Source organism: Lagenorhynchus albirostris, chromosome 8 (genome assembly GCF_949774975.1).
Source record: "Lagenorhynchus albirostris chromosome 8, mLagAlb1.1, whole genome shotgun sequence".
Classification (NCBI taxonomy): domain Eukaryota; kingdom Metazoa; phylum Chordata; class Mammalia; order Artiodactyla; family Delphinidae; genus Lagenorhynchus; species Lagenorhynchus albirostris.
In genome coordinates, this window is record NC_083102.1 from 14,099,324 (window position 1) to 14,121,840 (window position 22,517).

The 22,517-nt window shown below is 45.0% G+C and overlaps 1 protein-coding gene across 1 annotated transcript in view; it reads left to right on the forward strand.

The window, feature by feature from the left end:
• HIPK2 (homeodomain interacting protein kinase 2) overlaps positions 1 to 22,517 on the forward strand; it is a 386,834-nt gene that overhangs the window by 140,312 nt on the left and 224,005 nt on the right. The window contains exons 6-10 of the mRNA XM_060156554.1: positions 2,054 to 2,238; positions 7,246 to 7,408; positions 11,077 to 11,284; positions 12,378 to 12,499; positions 19,710 to 19,852. Of these exons, the coding sequence (XP_060012537.1) occupies positions 2,054 to 2,238; positions 7,246 to 7,408; positions 11,077 to 11,284; positions 12,378 to 12,499; positions 19,710 to 19,852 (821 nt within the window). The remainder of the gene's footprint in view (positions 1 to 2,053; positions 2,239 to 7,245; positions 7,409 to 11,076; positions 11,285 to 12,377; positions 12,500 to 19,709; positions 19,853 to 22,517) is intronic.

Consider the following 22,517-nt stretch of genomic DNA (forward strand, 5'->3'; position numbering starts at 1 on the left):
GACCTTGACCTTAAACAATGATATGCCAGCCTTAGGAAGAATACCATTGGATTTGTGGAACATTTTTAAAACCTTACACCAGGACTTCCCTGGTGGCGCAGTGGTTGAGAATCCGCCTGCCAATGCAGGGGACACGGGTTCAAGCCCTGGTCTGGGAGGATCCCACATGCCGCAGAGCAGCTAAGCCCAGCGCCACAACTACTGAGCCTGTGCTCTAGAGTTCGCGAGCCACAACTACTGAGCCCATGTGCCACAACTACTGAAGCCCTCGCGCCTAGAACCCATGCTCCGCAACAAGAGAAGCCGCCACAATGAGAAGCATGAGAAGCCCGCGCACTGCAATGAAGAGTAGCCCCTGCTCACCACAAGTAGACAAAGCCTGTGTGCAGCAATGAAGACCCGACGCAGCCAAAAATAAAAAAATTAAAAAAACCTTACACCAGCTTTTTAAAAATGGCTTCAGTTTATTGGTTTCCAATTGTAAAATAGTACTGGACAATCTTACTGATGTCTTCACGAGAAGAATTCAAGCCCATTAGTACATTTGAGTTTAATGCCCATGATTAGTTCCCTAGGGCTACCTTAACGAGGGGCCATAAACTGGGTGACTTAAGACAACAACATTTATTCTCTCGCAGTTCTGGAGGCTGGAAGTTTGAAATCACAGTACCAACAACCCATGTTCCCTCTGCAGGCTCTAGGAAAAGACTGTCCGTGCCTTTCTCCTAGCTTCTGGCGGCCCCTGGCAATCCCCGGTTTCCCTTGACTTGTATCTGCATCCGGCCAGTCTCTGCCTCCTTCTTCATGTGGTCTTCATCCCTGTGTTCCCTCTTGTCTCTGTGTCCAAATCTCCCTTCTTTCTCTTATAAAGACGGCAGTCATTGGATTTATGGCCCACTCTACTCCAGTATGACTTTAACTTGGTTCCATCTGCAGAGACCCTATTTCACAGGTACCAGGGATTAGGAGTCACATCTTCTGCGAGAACACAGTTCAGCCCACTGCACTCAGTCTCTCTCAGCTCACTGGAGGGACCACAGCCTCTCACCTTTGTACCCAGAGAAAATTCTAGAACGTCAGCTATTTTTAGGGTAGAAACTAGTCTGAAATCAGGGCAACCCAAAGTGAGTTTTTCTTCAAAGCAATGAGAAATAAAGCTACAGACCAATAAAGACTTAGCACACCTCTTATGGAAGAGAAGTGTAACCAAAAATCATGATTCTGAGTAAAGTATACTTGTCAGTTGATTAGAAGCTTAGATTGCCTGAGAAAACCGAAATCGCCTTCCCGCGCACGTCTTGGAAAATATAGAAAGCACCACAAAACAAGGCTTTTAAAGGCCATCCTAGTATAAGCTTTTGCTCTTGGAAGAAAAATCCTGTGTTCAGATGTCCTGCCTGCCTTGGCCAGAGGTGATCCCAGCGAACCCAGGGACTTGAATAATTCGGGCCCTAGTTCAGGACCTGCAAGAGGACTGACACACCGTAGGGGTGGGAAGAGGGTGCTGAGGCCCCAGCATCTCCCTCGGAAGGTTAAATAAATAAACCTTTTTGCGTCTTATTTTTTACCGCTTGGTTGTAATTATTGTTTTTTTTAACTGTGGGGAAATACATGTAGCATAACTTTTATCATTTAAACCATTTGTAAGTGTACCGTTCAGTAGTATTCCGTGCACTCACATTGTCACGCACTCCGTCTCCAGGACTCTCTTCATCCTGTGGTTCTTTGCAGTGAGGCGTGATGTGAGGTGTATTTCCGCCTAAGTGATGAACAGGAGCCGGGTACCCCCGGCACGTTTATACATTTGCAGGTGCCGGCAGTGGCCTCTCCCTTCCCAGCGTGCCCTCCCTCTGTCTCTCCTGCAGAGAGAACAGCCGCGTCCGGTGGGCAGTGATGACCCGAGGCAGCACCTCCCACGGGGCAGACACAGCCTTCCGGGGGTTGGGAAGGGGTGACCGAGAGATTAGGATGGAGCTGCAGGGCGCAAACTAAGAGGCGTCAGGGGGAGGGAGGCCGCGCGGGCTCTTGGTAACCTGTCGCCGCTTGCTTTCAGGTGAACATGACGACGGATTTGGAAGGGAGTGACATGTTGGTGGAAAAGGCGGACCGGCGGGAGTTCATCGACCTGTTGAAGAAGATGCTGACCATAGACGCTGATAAGAGAATCACTCCGATCGAGACCCTGAACCACCCCTTTGTCACCATGACACACTTACTCGACTTTCCCCACAGCACACAGTAGGTGTCCCACGCGACGCTTTATTCCAGGGCTGGGCAGACTTTTTCCCGAAATCCCCAGATAGTAAATAATTGAGGCTTTGCGTCCATACGGTCCCTGTCACAGCGGCTCAGTGCTGCCATTAGAGCTGAAGGCAGTTGTAGACGATACATAAACCGATGAGGGAGGCTGTGTTCCGGTAAAACTATTTATCAAAGCAGGTGGTGGCCACATTGGGACCCTGGGCCGAAGTTTTCTTGACACCAAAGAGGGGGAACAGTGGGGCGTGAGAGGGCACGAGGCCGGGTGGGCCGGACCCTGGGGGTCTGTGCACGAAGCGAGGTGCTCAGAATGGCAGCGTCTGTGACGCAAAGCCACGTGCGAGGGCAGAGGTCACGAGTGGACTCAGTCCAGTGTGGATCTGGGTGTGTTCTTTCGTTCATTCATTCATTCGCTGTGCGGTGTGCTATGCCAGGGGCTGCAGTATGTGGGGAGTAAAGCAGATGGGACCCCTGCCCGCTGGAGCTTACAATCTATAGGAGAGAGGAAGGTACTAAACCAGCGGTCCCCACATATCCAGGATGCTATCAGGGGACACATAGGACGGGAGAGCATGTAACAAGGGGGCCTTGCTTGGGGCATGGCGGGGAAGACCCGAGGATAGGACCGCCAAAGGAGAGGGAGGTGCCTGGTGGAAGGGCCTGCGAGAGCGGAAGGGGCGTTGCCGCATGGAGACTCCAACACGGGCAGGACCGGCCCTGGAGCTGAAGGACGGGGAGAGATGAGGCCCCAGGATAAGCCAGGGGCGGGCCTTCCGTGTTACAGATTTCAGCCTTTCTTCTAAGAGCAACGGGAAGTCATTAAAGGCTTGATGGCAGAGGAATGGCTGGTGAGAGTTGTGTTTAACAGAGGTCTGTCTGCTGTCGCTTGGTCAAGTCAAATAAGCTTGGAAAAAAATGCCCATCAGATTTGGCAACTTGGAAGTTGTTGGTAACTAGTGAGAGCTGTTTCAGTGGATGGTAGAAGCAGAAACCAGTTTAGCAGGTTGAAAGATTGAGAGGTGAAGAAATAGATAGTACCCTTTTCAAGAAGGAAGGCTGGGAAAGGGGAGGGAAAAAATAGAGGGGTGACTAGGGAAGGCCCCAGGGTGGGGTTTCTTTTCATATGGAAGAGACTTGAGCAATTTAAGATGCTGATGGGAAGTGTCTGGTAGTAAGAGCTTAGAGATAAAGGATGCTCAGAAGATGTTTCCCGAAAGTTCAGGTAGTGGGAGGTGGCAGAGTAAATGGAACAGAGAAATAGAGCAGAACCATTGAGCGTGGAGGTTGGACATGAATAGCGCGGCTGTAACTGAGCTTCCCAGGTGAAGGCATGGAGAGACGTGGAGGGATGGAGGTAGCTGGGTCCGTCAGGTGGAGTGTTGCCGGGCTGCTAAGAGAAAAAGGTTGACACGGAGATAGGCGTTGGCAATGGAGCAACTGAAATCCAAAGTGATGGCTGTGGGAGGCTTAGCCAGAAGAGAAAGGAAGGGAAGATGGGAGGGGTCCAAAGAGACTGAGTGGTCTGATCAGCTCAGAGATCGTTTAGTATAGTAATAGTCGAATAAGCCAGATGGGTAGAAAATGTGACCAGATGGGAGGCTTGAATTTCTAGGCTTGAATTTGGGGGATGCGAAGCAGTTTCCGGTTGGACAGTCTAAGGAATGGGTGGCTGGAATTGACCGCAGGTCACTGGAGGTGAGAAGGAACTAAGAAGCCAGGATGTCTGACGAGGAGTCAGGGTGACCTCTGAAGTCTCCCGGGTGGGCAGGACTGAGCTAGTGGCCCAGGCCTCGGCGAAATGAGGAGGAAAGAAAAGACATGAGGTTGTGCGGCCTGAGCGTGGGAGGGGGTAGTAGGAGGCACCATAACAAAGGACCACTGAGTGGCTGCGTGTCTTAAACAGCAGACATTTATTTTCTCATCGTTTTAGAAGCCCAAGATCTAGGTGTTTGGCAGAGTTGCTTTTTCTGTGGCCTCTCTCCTTGGCTTACCCATGGCTGTCTTCTGCCTGTGTCTTCACATGGCCTTCCTTTTTTGCATGTCTGTGTCCTAATTTCCTCCTCCTTCTGAGGAATTGGATTAGGGCCCACCCTAATGACCTCGTTTTACCTCTTTAAAGATCCCATCTCCAAAGTCAGTCACGTTCTTAAGTACGGGGGGATTAGAACTTTAACTTAATGTGAATTAGGGGAGCACAGTTCAGCCTATAACAGAGAGTAACGAGAGATAGCACTTCAACGCCTCGACCCCGAGGCGCTTGGGATGTGAAAGCATAAACAGTCACCTCCCTGGGTGTCTGCTGGGAGAAGCAGGGTGCTCGAGAGAGCAGCAGATTGTAGATAGGGTCAGGAGGGAGAGGGAATACACGGGAAGAGGCCGCGGATCAGAGACAGCTGCAGGTCATCGTGGGCCCTGCCGTGGCCACAATCAGATGGGGCTGCTTAAGGCTGGATTTGACCTTAACCAGCATATGAGAAAGGATGGTGTGGCACCTACCATGGACGGTGCTTCCTCAGTTTTAGGTCTGTTCCTTACTAGCTGTTGTTGAGCAAGTCAAATTTTATTGCAACGACCAGACACTGCCTCTAATTTAGAAGCACGTTTGAAACAACCAAACTCCTGTATAAAGAAGGAACTTGGACCCATCCCTTGCAAACTCTCATTACGGGATTTGTCCTTTTTCTGGGTGTGGTAGGGGTAAGTCAAGGGGTGTCAGTCTATACCACAAAAGAAAGGCAAACTTGGTGATTTACTGGATGGGGCCCCATAAGATCAGTCTTTGCGTATTCGGGGTGAAGTGGGATGACTGAGAAACAGCTACAGATTGGAGATGGAGGGGTGCTGACTAGCGGGCTCCCGTTACCATCTGCACCAAGTCAGTGAGACAGTCCCCTGCATAAAGTTGGGGGCTTGGTTGAATGACCTCAGGGTTCTGTCTGGCTCTGGGTTCTGTAAGGAAACAGATATAGGGTGCTTCACTGTGGTGGATGAAGACCAAGCGTGGAATCCATGGGCATCAGCTTCCAATTCAGAACTTGGTGTGAGACCAAGAGAAGAACTGACAACTTAGATTTTGGAAAATAAGCCTCGGAAGGAAAGAAGGGTCTTTGCGCATACCCAGGCTTACCCGAGAGTAGGCCTGATCCCCAGGTAACCCTAGAACTTGTTGGGCAGACCGTGGAGAACTCTGGGGCTAGAAGAAACCTCCAGGCCACCCCACCGCCCTGCTAGAGACCCCACCTCTGGGGCTCGGCCAGGGTTACCCCAGCATCCAGATTAACAGGTGAAAGAGACTCCACTCATTTCTCCACGCCAGGATTCTAGTGCACAGATTCCTTAAAAACCACTCTCAGAATGAACCCAACGTGAAAGTGCTTTCCTCTAACTGAAACTAAAAACTCAGACCGTTTCAGCTAGAAGATTCTGAGTCTAAAAGCTTTGTGTTGAATTGTCAGAAAACCGTTGATGCATTAACTACAGTCCAAAAAGAACACAAAATCTATTGTTTGATTCCTTCAGCCTCCATGTGAAAGCACTTAGCAGTGGGCTTGACACTTCGTAGATGCTCAAAACATGTTGGCCTTACCAGCATTAGTAATGGTGTTTCTAGCTCTTGGTTACTGGAGAATACGTTTTCCTTCCTCTCCAGGGCTGTCAGTCAGTAAATGTTTATTTAGTGTGCATTGTGTAGCCAATGTAAGTAGTCATTAACTCAGAAAGAATGTCTAAGTCAGTTCAGAACATCTTTCATGGAGAGGATGTCTTGGGATAGCCCACAAGCACCTGCTTGGCCCAGAATATAACTTACCTATAGTATGTGGAAACAGTATGCATCTGTAATCTTAAAATAGTAGAATTTTATATTGTTATTAAACTATTTATACTTAAAAATAAGTATTTTAAATTGAAATTTAATATTCATTGTCTTGAATATTACCATTTGAGGATAATTAAGTTTAATTAGAAGAAGACACAAGTGAATGAAAAACAATGTATAAAGTCTAAAGGACACTATATGGTGGATTTTCAAAAGTTTGGTCAGGGCCACTCGTGGCTTTCCTTGTCCTTGATGCTGGTGTCAGCAACACTTCTATACTTGACTTTCGTAATTAGAGTTTTGTTTTGATTCACAAATGCAATGGAGGAAGAAAAAGAGGAAGAGAAAGTTTACTTCATGTAACTGGGCAAGAATTAGAAAACTGAAAGGCAGAATGAAGGAAGGTAAAGAGAATGTACATGTGTATGTGAAGACTGCCAGTGATTAGCTCTTGATCTTGACAAATTACCCATCCTCCGTCTGCTTCAGCCTTACTCATAAGATAGGGCCAATGGTCGTATCTCTTCCCCTCGTGGTTGCTGTAGGACTGAATGAGACAGTGCTTGCAAACAACTACCACACTGTCAGTAAAGTTAGCCACTAGCAGTAATCATTAAGATCATTGTTCTCATTCCATACACAATCCAGGGAGGAACAAGCGTGGCACGAGGTCCTGGTACTGGGTTGGCTAGTTCCTTGGCTGACCCCTAGATGGCGCTGGTGCCCTAGACTAGCTGGAAAGGGTGAGCGCAAGGAAGGTGGAGGCAGGTCATCAACTGCTGTTCAACGCTCCCAATCAGAGAACTTATACGTTTGTTTATGCGCCAGAAACCACCTTGAAAGCTGAGAATGAGCAGTGAAGGTGCAGGCAGATCAGCAGCATGAGGAAGTGCAGTGAGAGCCCAGAGGTCTGTTGTGCTGGTGGAGAACCTTTACCCACCAGGATGGGGAGAAGAGGTAGTGAGACAATGGGGGGATTCATCTAAGTACCGCTGACTCTTGCAAATGCAGGCGCTGCATGAGAAATCCAGGAAATTGAGACCTAACATGAAGTGTCCCGGTTGTTTTGTTTATTAGATTAACTGTTCTCTCTCCGTTTTCTCCCCTGGATTCCACCTTACCTTCTTGTCCTTCCCTAATGCCTCTGTCTCTGCCTTTTGCGTGAACAGCGTCAAATCATGTTTCCAGAACATGGAGATTTGCAAGCGTCGGGTGAACATGTACGACACGGTAAACCAGAGCAAAACCCCTTTCATCACACATGTGGCCCCCAGCACATCCACCAACCTGACCATGACCTTCAACAACCAGCTGAACACCGTCCACAACCAGGTGAGTGGGGAGCGGAGGGGAAGGCAGGCGGGGCTGATAGTGTGAGCGACAGGAATTGTACTTTTCCACCAAACTGAGTCAGGAGACAAAACTCCTCCAATGTCACGTACAACAGACAAAATCCCTCTGCTGCCACGTTCAACTCTGTAAGAAAGTGTGTGTTCCCAAGGTTATTTCCTTTGAGAATCCCAGGCACTGTTTGTATTGACTACTGGCTCATCGAAAGGTCCCAGAAATGACTCACTAAGGGAGTTACTTCTGAGATGGTACCTCTTACTGCTCTCCTGTCTTGATGTGGGAATAAGGTAAAGGAGATGCTGTGATCCTTTTATGACCGACATCTGCCTGATAAAGAATTCTAGAACTAGAAGGGATGCTGGCGGTCACCCAGCTCAGGCCCTTGCTCCTGGTGTCTACACTGCTGGGTCCACATGGTCTCCTTTCAAGACAGATAAAATCTGTCCTTTTCCAGTTCTTGGGGAGAATCAATTCACCAATCTTGTCACCAGAATTCCAGCAGTTAGAACTAAAAAGGGACCGGGAAACTGAGGTTTTCTTCCTGCAGCTTTCCAACCTTTTGCAGAAAATTAGCAGAATCTAGCACCTAATACACTGCTTGAAATATGGATGACACCCAGGAAATAGTTACTGAATGAATAATCCCCAAGTCCTCACTCAGGCTGCCTCTGGTGTCTAAGAGACTTTTACTTTTATTCCCACCAACCAGCCTTACCAGTTCCACCAAATAAATGACCCTAGATTTTTTTCAGTCTTAATATCAATCTTTAATGACAACAGCACACCTCTGTTTATCAATCTTTAATGACAACATCATAATGACAATTAATGATAATTAATCATAATGACAATTAATGATAATGACAATATCAATCTTTAATGACAACAGCACCCCACCCCATAGGAAAGGAATGTATATGTTCTAATCCTGAAGTGTGAATACTCTGCCGGGCCATCTGCTCTTTTCCGACAGGTCCCCTACTCCCACGGAAGAGTCACTGACCCTGTTTTCCAGGCCATTCCTGGCATGGTGTGTTGCTAAGGCCCAGCTTTACTTCCCAGCCTGTCCTCTCCTTCTGCCTAAACTCTAGTAGGAGAGGCTGCCTGGAATCTGCTGCCCCCTGGGGGCCCTTGGTGTTCTTACAGTTCTCCTTAGTGGGAAGAGCTAATGTTCTCTACGGCCTGGAGTCCAAAATAATAAACATTCCCACCCAGTGCCTAGCTCAGTCCTCAGGCTAAGGCGGCCACAGCCAGTCGGGTGAACTCCTTGCCAAAATATCACCGTGGTTTTGGTCTTCATCACCAGAGCCCCATCACAGTGAGTGGACTGTCTTGCTGGTGCCGTAAGCAGGAAGAGTAGAAGATACGTTGCAATGGGAAGGTTGGCCTAACTGTGAGGAAGGAGGGCCAGACCAAGATGCATATACAGTATTCGTTAGGCCACAATTGGAGATTTTTGAGCAGGGTGGTGACATGCACAAAGTAGTCTTTTGGAAGGAATGTTCTAGCCTCTGTGTCCAAAACGAATTGGAAGAGAGGAAGCAGAGGCCAGAGCATCACTAGTCAGGGCCTTACAGGTCCCAGACACCAGGACAGGCCTCAGCTAAGGAAGTAGTGATTAAAAAGAGGGTTCTGGGGACGTTTCGAAGGAAGGAGCAGCAGTACCAGAGACTGGCCAGAAGGGGGAGTAGTTGAGCGCCAGCGTGGGAACTGGAGGAGATTGGTGCTAGTGCCCTGAAGAGGGAAGCCCAGAGGCAGGAAGATGTGAGGAGGGTCTGGTCTCTGGTGTGTAGAGTGCAAGCAGGTGGTGGGAAGTGTGTATGTGGGGAAGCTTCCCGGAGAGGTGAGGCCATGGAGAGAACAAAGAGGAAACACAAGTCGTGCCATCAGTAGCAACACAGATGCTGGCCCAATACAGACGACTGTATATAAAACAGATAAACAACAAGGACCTACTGTATAGCACAGGGAACTATATTCAATACCTTTTAGTAACCTATAATGGAAAAGAATATGAGAAAGAATATACACACACAGAGACACACATATATATATAACGGAATCACTTTGCTGTGCACCAGAAACTAGCACAGCATTGTAAATGAACTATACTTCAATAAAAAATTAAAAAATTAGATTGGCCCAGAAGTTCGTTCAGCTTCGTAAGATCTTATGGAAAAAGTTCATAAGATCTTACGGAAAACCCAAACGAACTTTTTGGCCAACCCAATAAAAGATGCTGGCCCACACATGTCACACGTGCACCCCCAGTCACACTACCTGGAGGCCAATTGTGTGGTGCTGCAAAAACAGACACTTATTGTTACAATAATATCTTAAAATCTGAACATGGGCGCCAAATAATTTAGTGATTACTTTCAAATTCGTTTGCTTTGCACTGAAATTCAGCATCAAATATAAGTATAAAAATCATGTAAAATGAGACTTTATCCTTTTTATCCAATTTGACACACATGCATACCCTTCTTGAAATCCTGATTTTGTATGTGTCCACGATATCCTTGTGGCTCTTTCCCTCCTTACTTTTTTAGTGCTTGTAACCTCTAGTGGCAAAACCTCTTATAAAGGTTGAATCTGAAGCCATAGGTAACTCCACCTGTCTTGCTAAAGGCTCAGCATGAAGAAGACTAAGATGGGGTGAAACTGGAGAATTCTCAGTTTAGAATTTCTTTTCCTTCCGTGTGTGGCTTTGCTTCACATGGAATTTCAATCTCAAATGCTGTCTCTTTCTGGAAGAGAAAGGGAAGAGGACATAACTTCAGTATCTGTCTAACCCATCGCCATTTAAGTTCTCTTGACCCACTGGCATCTTTTCTCCCTGCCTTCCAGCTTTAGTAGTTGAACGCCAGCATGAGAAGGCACCGAATTCCAACAAGTAACCCCAGTCTCAGCATGTCCCTCTCCGTCTCTATTTCTGCAGCGTATTTCTTTACAGTAACGGTGCTCTGCAAACATCTCAGGGCATCTGTAAACAGTGCTGCCCTTAGACCTGAGAAAAAGGGCCCCCTGCCTGGGCCCTCCCCAGGTATGTGTGCTTCCATGCCAAGCTCTGGGTACCTGGCACCCCAGGCTTGGTTTCATCCTCCCCAGTATGGACTGTACCACCAAGTCCAAATACATGCACCCAAAGGCCCTCAAGTTGTGGGACAGAGCTGGGACAGGGAGAGAAAGAAGGCAGGCATTCAGCTCCACCTTCCAGTGGCCAAGCCAAGGAATCCAAGAGGGATTCAAACTCAAACCCAGTCTTCCAGGTGGTTATGAAAGTGTACGTGTCCAGGTGGAAGGGCAGAACGTAAGTCCTTTAGCCGAGTTTTAACTTTGCAGTATTTAGACATGATATGCAGGCGTCCACTTGCATTTGCAGGCCCCATGAATGTTAGGAACAGGCCTGGATGTAAGCACCGAAGGTGGTTCTGTGTCTCATGGGGCTGCAGGTGCCTGCTTTTCCCTGAGACTTTCCAACTATATTTCCACTCCCCTCTGTTTTTGCTTTTTTGCTCTTGGTTTTCGTTTGTTTGTTTGCTCTTCTTTGAGTTCATTTATTTGATTTAGATTCGTGTCTCCCAACATGCCACCTCCCTCATTTTTTATTTGTGTTTATTTTTGTTTAATCCCCACCATTCCTTTAGGCTCCCACCTCCACCAGTGCCACTCTTTCCTTAGCCAATCCTGAAGTCTCCATACTAAACTACCAATCTGCACTCTACCAGCCCTCAGCGGCATCCATGGCTGCGGTGGCCCAGCGGAGCATGCCCCTGCAGACGGGAGCGGCCCAGATCTGCGCCCGGCCCGACCCCTTCCAGCAAGCGCTCATCGTGTGTCCACCCGGCTTCCAAGGTAAGGCTGAGTGGACACAGCCTCTCGCCTGCTTCCAAGAGGACCACCTCTGGGGCGCCAGCCCCCAAACTCCTCTGTCCTGCTAAAGCCCTCTTCATTTCTTTTGTTGAGAGCCCTGGCATCACTGAACTTGAGGGCCCCCGTACTGCGGCGGCCAGCCTAGAAACAGTGGGACTTACGTTTCGGCACCAAGTCAGTGCCTTGTTATTCTCATCACCTGCCAGTGGTTTCGGCCCAGGCCCAGTTGCTGTCTGTAAATCAGCGCATTGTGTGTGTTCCCATTGTTATGCTGATGTCAGCTCTTGCGTTTCCTCACATGGAATATCCTGTGTGGCTTATCTGTAAAAAATTGCCGATCTCCGACAGCCAACTAGTCCCAGTTCTTGTGACGAATATAAATCTATCTGGAAAGCATTTCCTGGACACCACCCCCCGACCACGTGCCCACCAGGTGATCCTTTGGCCATGCACCCCGGCCTCTTCTCCTGAAGACTCTAAGCTGGAGTTGGCTGCTTGGTTACAGTTTACACAGAAAGCTCAAGAATTTGTCTCTGAAACCCTCCTGGTGTAAGTCTACGTGGTTCAGTCTGAATCAGTGCAATTCCAGCCGCCTCACTCCTCCCCCAAGGCCTGGCTTTGACATACGCAGATATATCTTCATGTCAAAAGCAGTTGTTTTCCTGCTGTAATTTGCCAACATAACTGTTCCACTTTTGGCTTTAAAGATTCCTTAATCTTTCAAAGACCTAGTCTTTGAAAACATTCAAGGCTGTTTTCGTGGTTCTTTTAAATTTTAAGTTAGAGGGAATTCCCTGGCGGTCCAGTGGTTAGGACTCCACACTTTCACTGCCAAGGGCCCGGGTTCAGTCCCTGGTCGGGGAAGTAAGATCCCGCAAGCCATGTGGCATGGCCAAAAGAAAAAAAAAAAATTTTTTTTTTTAAGTTAGAAACTAAAGGGGAGACTTCCAAAGGACCAGGCGGTATCTAGTGCCAAGGGAAGCTGAGAGCTGACACAGCGGGCTAGGAAGGTTCTCCTCGTCCAGCTGTTTCCAGTCACTTAGCCCTTTTCCCCCTTGCCCGTTGTCTGGACTAGGATTGCAGGCCTCTCCCTCTAAGCATGCTGGCTACTCTGTGAGAATGGAAAACGCGGTTCCCATCGTCACTCAAGCCCCAGGAGCTCAGCCTCTTCAGATCCAACCAGGTCTGCTTGCCCAGGTAATTCTTTCTTTATTATTACTGGTATTACCATGATCCATGTTAATGTTGTTCACAAAAGAGCTATATCTTCGCTAATTCCCTCCCTGGCAACGAGTTAGATGCTTGAAATCATTAGAATATATCAGTAATATTCTGAATGATGCCCAGGTGAATTACCTTCCTAAGTATCTAGCTTACAATTACAAGAAGAAATTTAGACACAGGGAGAGTCTGGGGAAATTATCATTGTATCTTTGTAATGCAAATTAATATGGGAGACCTAGGGTTTAATCCTAACTCTCTGTGACCCAAGGCAAGTCAGTTAGCATTTCTTCCTTGTAAAATTGAAATTATTTTTTTAAAGCCAAAAAGAGCCTTGGAGATTATCTCTTTGTTTTATAGTTGAAAACCAGGATCACAGAAGCTTTGGGATGGAACCTTCCTTATCTGTTCACACAGGTACTCTGACAGATTCTTAGAATGAAATCACAGAGGTGAAACTGGTTGAAAATATGTAAAGTGTTGTGGAAATTTTAGGTAACCATAGTGGTGTAATGATAATAGTAATCAATCCTTAATGTCACTTGAACCTTAATAACAAATAGATCCTCATTATGCCAGGCACTTTACAGTTGTTATTGATTTAATCCCCACAACATAGTAAGGTATTTGTCTCCTTTTGACAAATAGGGGAAATGAAGCACAAGCACTGGCTCAAAGTCACACGGCAATTAGGTGGCAGAACCAGAACAGAAACCCAGGACACCAGCATCTGTATTTTTACCACCATGCTGTACTGTTTCTGTTTTTGGGCATCAAGGACAGCTTGACCAAAATGTCGTTAGTTTAGAGGCACTTTTGTTTTTAAATAAAGTTGGTTCCCAAAGACACTTACTTATGGTGTCTTTTGTTGAATAGAGGTTTGGGGTTTTAATTTTAATATAGTCAAATTGCATAGGTCTATTTTGGACTCACTCTATGCTATTCCATTGTCCTCTCCAATATCCTATTGTCTTAACTATTATGACTTTAATATATGTCTGGTATCTGGTCAGAAAAGCCCTGCTCCTATATTGTTCTTCAAAATTTCACTGTCTATTCTTATCCCTTCGCTTTTCCATGGGAATTTTATCATCACCTTTACATAAGAATTTTGGTTCCAAAACAAGCCAAAACAAAACCCAAAACCCTGGTTTGTATTTATTGGACTTGCATTGGATTTATATTTACTTTTAGGAAAATTGACATCCTTATAATATTAAGTCATCCCTGAACATGGTATAACTGTATATAAATTACCTTTTATTCCTTTCACTAAAGTTTTCTTTTGTTAGAATAATTCCTAAGTATTTTACAGTTTTGTTATTAATAACTTTTTTAACTGTATGTTCTAATTATTTGTCTTTGGTTCATAGGAATGTAACTGATTTTTCTTTATTGAGTTCGTTATCTAGCAATCCTTCCAAACTCTGATTAGTTCTGATTGTTTCTGTGAATTCCCTTGGATTTTCTATGTAGACTATCTTTTCATTTACAAATGATACAGTTTTGTTTCTTCCTTTACAATCTTTATAACTTTTATTTATTGTTCTTATATCACTGTGCTGACAGCCCCTCCAAAACAACGTTTAATAACAGTGTTAATATTGAGCATCCTTAACTTGAACTTAACTTTAAAGGAAATTCTTCTAGCTGCTTGCCATTAGGGATTTTGTTTACTCTGAAGAGTTGATAGGGACGCTTCATCAAGTTTGCTAATTTTTTTAATGAATTAATATTAAATTGCATCAAATGTTCTTTCTTCATCTATTGAAATGCTCCTGTGTTTTTGTTCCTTTATCTGTTAATGTACCAAGTTACTTAATAGATTTTGTCATGTTAAACTATCCCTGTATGTCCAGGGTGAACTTTATTTAATCATGTTGTGCTTGATGTGTTTGTATGCTTTTCAATTCTGGATAGTTTGCAAACACTGTAGCTAGTATTTTTGCATCTATGTTCATAAGTGAGAAGCGGCATGAATTTCTCTTTCTTGTAGAATCTTTATCTGCTTTGGGCATCGAGATTACACCAATCTCATAAGATATGCTGGATATTATTACCTCTTCTTCTGTTTTCTGGAACAGCTTGTTTGAGATTGATATTAGCCATTCTTCATCTCTTTGTTCTTATGTCCAAACTGAGACTGCAAATGACCACTAACACCAGCTTCTGATGGCACAGAAAGCTGTGTCTTGCTGCAAGTTTGTAAACAGAGAACCTTCAGCGTATAAAGCACACCTTCTACTCCTTCCTCTGTCTCTGGTCCTCATAGCTCCCTTTTGTTTGCAGTAGGAGTGGCTGGGCCCGTGAGCCATGGTCGCTGAGCCTGCACGTCAAGGACATGGTAGACCAAAGTGCCTTGACATGCAGAGACGCCTAAGAGAGATTAAGTTTAAAAAAAAAAAAAAAGTCCTGTCCTATCTAGCATCACTGTGTGTCTTTTTGTTTATTGGTTGCTTTTGATTTTTCTGTCACTCAATTCATGCCAATATGTTAGCCTATTAAGGTCGAGCTTTCCTAGGTTTTTGGGTTTTTTCTCTTTTTTTGGCTACGTTGGATCTTTGTTGCTGCGCACAAGCTTTCTCTTGCTGCGCACAGGCTTTCTCTAGTTGCAGTGAGCGGGGGCTACTCTTCATTGCAGTGCGTGTGCTTCTCATTGCGGTGGCTTCTCTTGTTGTGGAGCATGGGCTCTAGGTGTGCGGGCTCAGTAGTTGTAGCTCGCGGGCTCTAGAGCACAGGCTCAGTAGTCGTGGCACACAGGCTTAGTTGGTCCGCAGCATGTGGAATCTTCCCGGACCAGGGCTCGAACCCGTGTCCCCTGCCTTGGCAGGCGATTCTTAACCACTGCGCCACCAGGGAAGTCCTCTCCTAGGTATTGTTTAATGGTCCCTTCAAAGGACGAAAATAAGCTAACTTCTAACACTAGTAGGGCAGCTATAAAAAAAAAAAAGAAAAAAAGCAATAATTAAACACGCGAGCTGACGCCTTCATTTTTCTTGGGATAAATTTCTAGGTATCAGGCACTCCAAAGATTATTACTTTAAATATATCCCAAAATTCTGCGTATTTCTTTTTATCTAAATAGTTATACTTTTTCCAGGAGTTTATCTGTGAAAGTTTAGAGAGTCTTTTAAATCCATCCCTCATGTTAGCTTTGTTTGCTCTGCCCTTTTCTGCCCCACCTCCCAGCAGCATCACATGTCCCTCAAAGGGAAACACTCTCTCTGGGGCACCCCAAAGATGTGTTCATGGAAGAAGAAGGTGTAATCACACCCTCTCATTTCAGAGACACGAGGGTGATATGGATTGCCTTACCAGTAACGCTTTTTTGATACCGCCTAAAAGGAGCTGTCACCTCTGTCCTTCCAAGCCCCAGGCCAGAGCTGGCATCTTGACCACCATCAGAAACTATGAATGAGTAGGTAAAGGTAGAGAGATGGGAAGTACAGTTCTTGATTGATACAGTATTGAATTTATCTCACGTTTCAAATGGCAGATCCCAGACCCGCTTTGACCCTTCAGAGCCCCCAGGATTTGGAGATTTCTGGTTGCCAGATCCTTGCAGACTCTGCCCTGCCATGAAGAAGTTTTGTGCATTCTTCTAGCCAATCAGCGTGTACCACCTGAACCCCTTTAAATGTTTCCCTAAGGATAAACCACTGGCTTGGACTCTTTAAACTGTTAAAATACAAAGCTTCGATGCTTCTCAAAACCTTCTCTGGTTACTTTCAGCCAGTCTTTCCAACCGTTCTGTCTTGCCGTCTGTGTCAGTCTTGCTCCGTGCCTGATATTGTTAATGAATGAGGAAGACTCTCTCATACCACTTTTATGCAGTTACCACCAGCACCTGATCCTGAACAGGGCCAGCACTGTTATGTATCATCTCCATAAAAAGAGGCAGTAGTTTGGCTGAGAGCGTGGGCTCTAGAGTTTGACTGCCCGTGTCCAGGTGCCAACCCCACCACTTACTGGCTGTATCACTTTGGGGAAGTTATTTTTGAATTTAAGTTTAATTAATTATTATCATCGATATTGTATCATTATTTTCAGCTGAGCCTCATAATATACTATGATTCCATTTCTTTTCCTGTACAGCGTGTTATTCCTGGAATTAATGATTGTCTCATCTTTTCATTGGGTTAGTTTCCTCTGTGTCTATTATTACGCAGCCCCAAACTCTTCCCGAGTTCTAAAAGGCTTGTGTGTTTGATGTGTTGATGTGTTTGAGCACATTGAGAAGTTCAGTGGTGGTTATTTTTCTCTCTTTCTGAAATCTTTTAAGACTCTCCCTGTCTACAGTGGTCTGAGATTTCATGACTGCATGTTTCCTCGTGAGTCTTTTAGAATACATTGTCCTGGACAACCTATTTGCCCTTTTTACCTGGAGAATTTTCTTTTATTTTTGCCTTTGTTAACTTCTTCCCTTCCATTTTCTCTGTTCCCTCTTTGCAGAATTCTTATTAATTAGGTGCTGGTGTTTCTGAAGTGATCTAATGATTTTCATATCTCCCCCGACCCTGCCCACCTTTCTGTCTCTATATATTCGAACTATGCTACTTCCGAATATTTTCTCAACTCTATGGAATCGTTAATTTCTGTTGTCATAGGTCTCATTTCCAAGAGTTCTTTCTCGTCCTCTGAATATAGATATATCTTCTTATACATGATCTTGTTTCATGGAGATATATAGATAGATAGTTTTTTTTACCTCTATGAGGACATTAATTACATATTTTTTTGAAATTTTCTTCTGATTCCTACACTGTTGTTGTTTCCTCTGAGTTTTATTTTTTTGTTTTAGTCTCTTTCATCTTAGAAGCTTCCTTTAAAATCTGGAGATCCCTGGCTGTTCATTCATATCTAAGACTGAAGCACTGAAATAACTGGAGAGCTTCAGGGGCAGGGCGGTGGAGTTCTCCACAGCTGAATGTGGGCTTCTGTATAGACCAGTAAGGAGTGAGCTCAGCATTTTCATTGGCAGATCCCCTCTCGTCAAATGTATCTATATTTTTTTCTCTTGGAATAGTCAGTTTCCCTAGAGAGAATCCTCCAGGCTCCTGCTTTGAGACTGGGGAGGCCGGGTAATAATTCTACATACCAGGGATCTGGGGGTGAAGGCATCTCATAGTTTAATATACAGACTTGTCCTTAGATTCCTTCAGTCTGTGAACTCAGTAATCGCCCTTCTGGTTAACAGCTTCTAAAATTTTGTTAACTGTTATTGTCACTTCCTGTTCTCTTTGTCCTAGGGATCTATATATTTTGTGCATTCCTTCACTGTCATTTTAGTTGAGCTTAAAGAGGGAGAGCAGTAAATGTATGTTTAATTTACCATATTTCCAGGCAAGCTGTGTAACTTCTCTGTGTTTCAGTTTACTCATCTGAGAAAAGGGAGGGGAAAACAGTCCCTACCTCACAGGATTGGTCTTAAGAGCAAGTCAGAAAATCTATTTATGGTCTTAGTTCTATGCTTGGCACACGGTATGCATCCAGAAATATCAGCGCTAACCTTATAAATTATAAGGTAGTAATAAATTATAGAAATATCTGATGAAGTGTTGTCTGAAATGAGCTGAACACACCAATCAGTGATAGAGGTACAAAAATATCTCCCTCTGAAGTAAAATGTTAATATTCATTTTAGGGAAATAGGGAAAAAATAATGTCCTTAGCTTGATGTCAAGATGTATTATTTTAAAATGACATTAGTCAAAACACATGCTTTTTATGAGATCTGAAATAAGTTCCAGGCAAAATCAGTAGAAATCTTACTGCCAGTGAAACTGTTATTCATTTAAGCTTTTGAGCTCATAACTGTTTCAATTAAATTATTTTTCTGCTCACTGTGTTTGAATTCAGTAAACCTGAAATACAGTTAAGTATAGTTACTTGCCTTGGTAGAACTGCTTCCTTCATTTCATCAACAGACATTTATTAAGCATTTACTGTTTTATCTGTGGTCCCTGAGCTTTCTGCCTCTATCAAAAAAGATCAATAAGCAAACAGGCAATATCGACAAGGTATAAGAGATTTCACTGGGTCTCATCTGCCACAGAGATGACAGGATAGACCTGGTGAACGACCCACTCAGGTCTAAACTGCGGCTGTATCATTTTATACCCATCACTGCTTATTAAGCCTTGACTCAGATTTGTAATCCACTTCCAGAAGTGCTTGTTTGTACGTGTGAGCCAAAACACACATATTAAACACATGCACAGTTTGTGGAGCACTACATTATATTAATTACCCAGTGTCAGTCATCTCCATCCCAATGGAGAGAGAGATATAACTAAGATCCCAAATCTTTTAAGTCCTTGATCTGCCCAAGAGGAATTTTACCTTAGTGGTGTTCCTTCAAGTGTCCAGCTTTGGACAGCTGTGTTCACTGTGAATCATTTAATAACCAAAGGCAAGCAGAATAGTGACTGAAGATGCAGAGAGCTCAAAACACCACACACGCACGTGCACGCACACGTGTAAGTCTGTTCAAGGAGGAATCAAGAAAGTTCGTTTTAGACTTCTTAGAAAACGCTTAATATTTACGAAGAATCAAGCTGCGACTCCCCCACTGTCTCATTTTTGCTTTGAGGAAAAGTCAAGGTAATTCTCAGGTAAGCTTAAGGTCCCAGCTAAGGATTGTACGTCACACTCGCCTGCCCTCAGTTGCAGGCAAGTATCGGATACTTGGTGATCTCAGAATTATGTTAACTTAGATTCAGAAGATAACACAAGTTGGACCTCTAGATTCTAACTGATAAACACAAGGCAAAATATTAAATAAAGGATACTAGACAGAAAACTTCTTGAGGGCAAGAAGTTACCCTTGTATGGCCCAATTCAACTACCTCAATCTCTCGCACGTAATTGTGTGACAGAATAAATCAATAAATGAACTCTTGGAAATTTTAAGCTTTGTTCATTAGAGCAAATTTATAAATAAATCATTCTTCAATGTGAATGAATTGCTTCCATACAGTTCTTTGCCCATATCCTTATTATCTTCTGTTGACGTCCCACGTGCTAATTTTATCTCCCCTGGATTTTGAGGCCAAAGAGCAGGCCTCCACTTTCACACCTATCACAGGGTCGAGCACAACTCTGGGCACAAAGTAAGTGCTTGACTCATGCAGATTGACTTTATGACTAACAGACACGGTGACAGCAAACGTCCTCTGTCCTACAGCAGGCCTGGCCAAGTGGGACCCAGCAGATCCTGCTTCCCCCGGCGTGGCAGCAGCTGACTGGGGTGGCCACGCACACGTCGGTGCAGCATGCGACCGTGATTCCCGAGACCATGGCCGGCACCCAGCAGTTGGCGGACTGGAGGTAAGCAAGGCAGCAGGCATGTCTGGGATGGGAGGCACGTCTACCACTGACCCAGAGAGCTGCCGGGCTGGCCTGTACCAGAATCCCCTGCTTTTTAAATTAAAAAGATTATTAGGTGGAATAGACTACAGTGTAATGAGAGGTTATTTTTAAATAAATGTGTACCAGGACACCAGAAAATCAGCTTCATTACATTATGGTCAGTTGTCATTTTCAACCCAAAATTCAGTTCCATTATTTGATCACCAGTGTAATTCACCAGACTTGGCATGGGACGATTTTTTGGTTGTTTCTCAGAATTAAATTCCACTCCCAGAAAACGAAGATTTGTCACCAGCGAAAGGATGCGGAAGAGAGTCCCTGGGGCTCCTATGCAATTCCGGAAAGTGTTCTCGAGGTGTTCTGAGACGCGAGCACACTGGAGTCATCGCAGACCTCCCAGGGGGAGGCTTGACAGAAAGGGCTTTATTTGGGATGATAAACTCTGATGTGTTTGCTGAGTGTGTCTCTTCAGTTGATAGTCATTATCTTCGAGATCCAAGTGCACTTTCCGCAGACCCCAGAGGCAACCAGCTGACAGCCACCAGCATGCCACACCCCCTGCATCTGTTTCCAGAGCCCCCCACCCCATCCCGCTCGCCAGCTTCATCACTGACACGTCGCTCCGTTGTTTTTATGGCCGCTTTCCACTTTTCCTTGTACCTGCCACCCACCCCACGCCAACACCACCACCATGCCCTGCTGCACCAGTGCAGAACCAAATGGCAGCCCCCAAGTTGTCCCCAGCTTCCCGTGGCCCCCTGCACTGTCTCTCAGCCCAAACAGCAGGGCAGGTCGCACCCCTCACCCTCTTGACAGCCTCCATACCAGCCATGGAGCCTCCTGACAGCTCCTTTTCTGACCTGAAAGGCTACTGTGAACGAAGAGCTCTGGACAAAAGGTCGAGAGGTGGAGAGACAGGCCCCCAGTCCAGCCTCAACTGCAGCTTCCTCTGTTCTGCCAGTTAATTTTCTAATTACTAATGTACTAATTCTAATTTAATTTAGTAAGAAGAAGAGAGGAACACGGGCTGCTTATCACAGCCCCATTCACTTCCCACTGACAGCACTTCCCCTACATCTCCCCCCACTCATTGGCAGCATTTTCAAACCAGGTAAAACTGGGGTCATGTCTGGCCCTGCAGGACCTGGGAAAAGTTACTTAACCTGTATGAGCCTTGGTGCTTCTTCAGTAAAGCGGGGACATTCGTCTATTCATAGGATCGTTGGGAGGTTTAAATTTAAGATAAAGAAACAAAGCACTTGACTGAATTTAACCTACCCTACCAGCGCCTGGTACATGACAGGCAGTAAATAGATCTGTTATCTGCCCTTCCCCCATTCCCACTGGTTCATGCTCAGCAAGACCACCTTCCCTCTTCAGCTCATTAGGAACAGCAACCAAGTGGAAAGCTGTTTGACCAGTTGTGTTTTTCTCCTCACCCCTTCTTCTCCTAAAAGACCACACGTACGCTGTACTCCTTCTTTCCTTTGTCTTTCAGCATTTCTAGCTCATTGAATTTCAGCAATACTCACTCACTCATGCGTATTTTCTTATCCCTCATCCCGCCTCATCTCTGATCTGGTGACCACAGAAGACACCTAAAGCCAACACAGTTTCTTTTCAGTCTCTTCTCCATTTCATGTGTGGTCCAAAGAACGTCTGTGATCATGGCTAATAAACAAAAGAGAAGTACCAGTGCTAGACCTGTATCAAAGGAAAAAGAGTGCCATGTCTGTAGATGAAATAGCAACAAAGTAAAGAAGCTACAACATCAGTTTCTAAAGTTCATGGAAATGTCCAAAAGACTATCAAAATCTCTACAAAAGTGTCTCCCTACTTCTTTTTTTCCTATTCATCTTTCTCCCTAAGTTTCAAAGATAAATTTCATAATATTTTAAAAATTCAGATGAATTCTATACCTTTTCATTTTATTATGTATTAAATGGGTTTTTATGGGCAATTCTCTTAATTCATCACTACTCTTAATATTTCTGTGGGAAAATAAGCCTTTGAGCGCCACACAACCCAGATCCCATATAACCCATTTTCAGGATAATGGCTGGCAGTGTTTCTTATCAGCATGTGTCTGACGTTAGTAATGTTCACTTAGTACCAAACTCTATGCATGTCTAGTCAACCTTCAGTTAATCTAATTGTTCATTCAGGAAGCGTGTAACTCATTAATCAGCTGCTACACGCCCGAGCATTGTGCTGGCCGCTGAGAAAATTCTACAGTGTTAACACTTCCGAACGCCAGAAACATACGGCGCCCAGTCTTCGAAGTTTGTTTTTCACATAGACTACAATATCCTCCCTTATAAAGTGGTATTACTAAGATATCCTGCCTCCCTCACAGAGTGGAATCACCCACTGAAGACACTTGGTAAATTCTAAAATAAAGTACACAGCACGGTCACCTATTCAGGGACTTGAAAAGCTGGAGGGAATATTTGTTTTCTCTCCCCAGAACTGAAGCTGAGTCTGCCTACTTGGCATTCTCCCCGCTTGAAATGCCCTCTTTCCCACTCACCTAGTTGTGTCCCTACCACTTAAATGTTACTGCACCAGGGACACTGACCTGTTGAAGTCACCTGGGGTGGCTCCTCCCTTCAACAACTCTCCG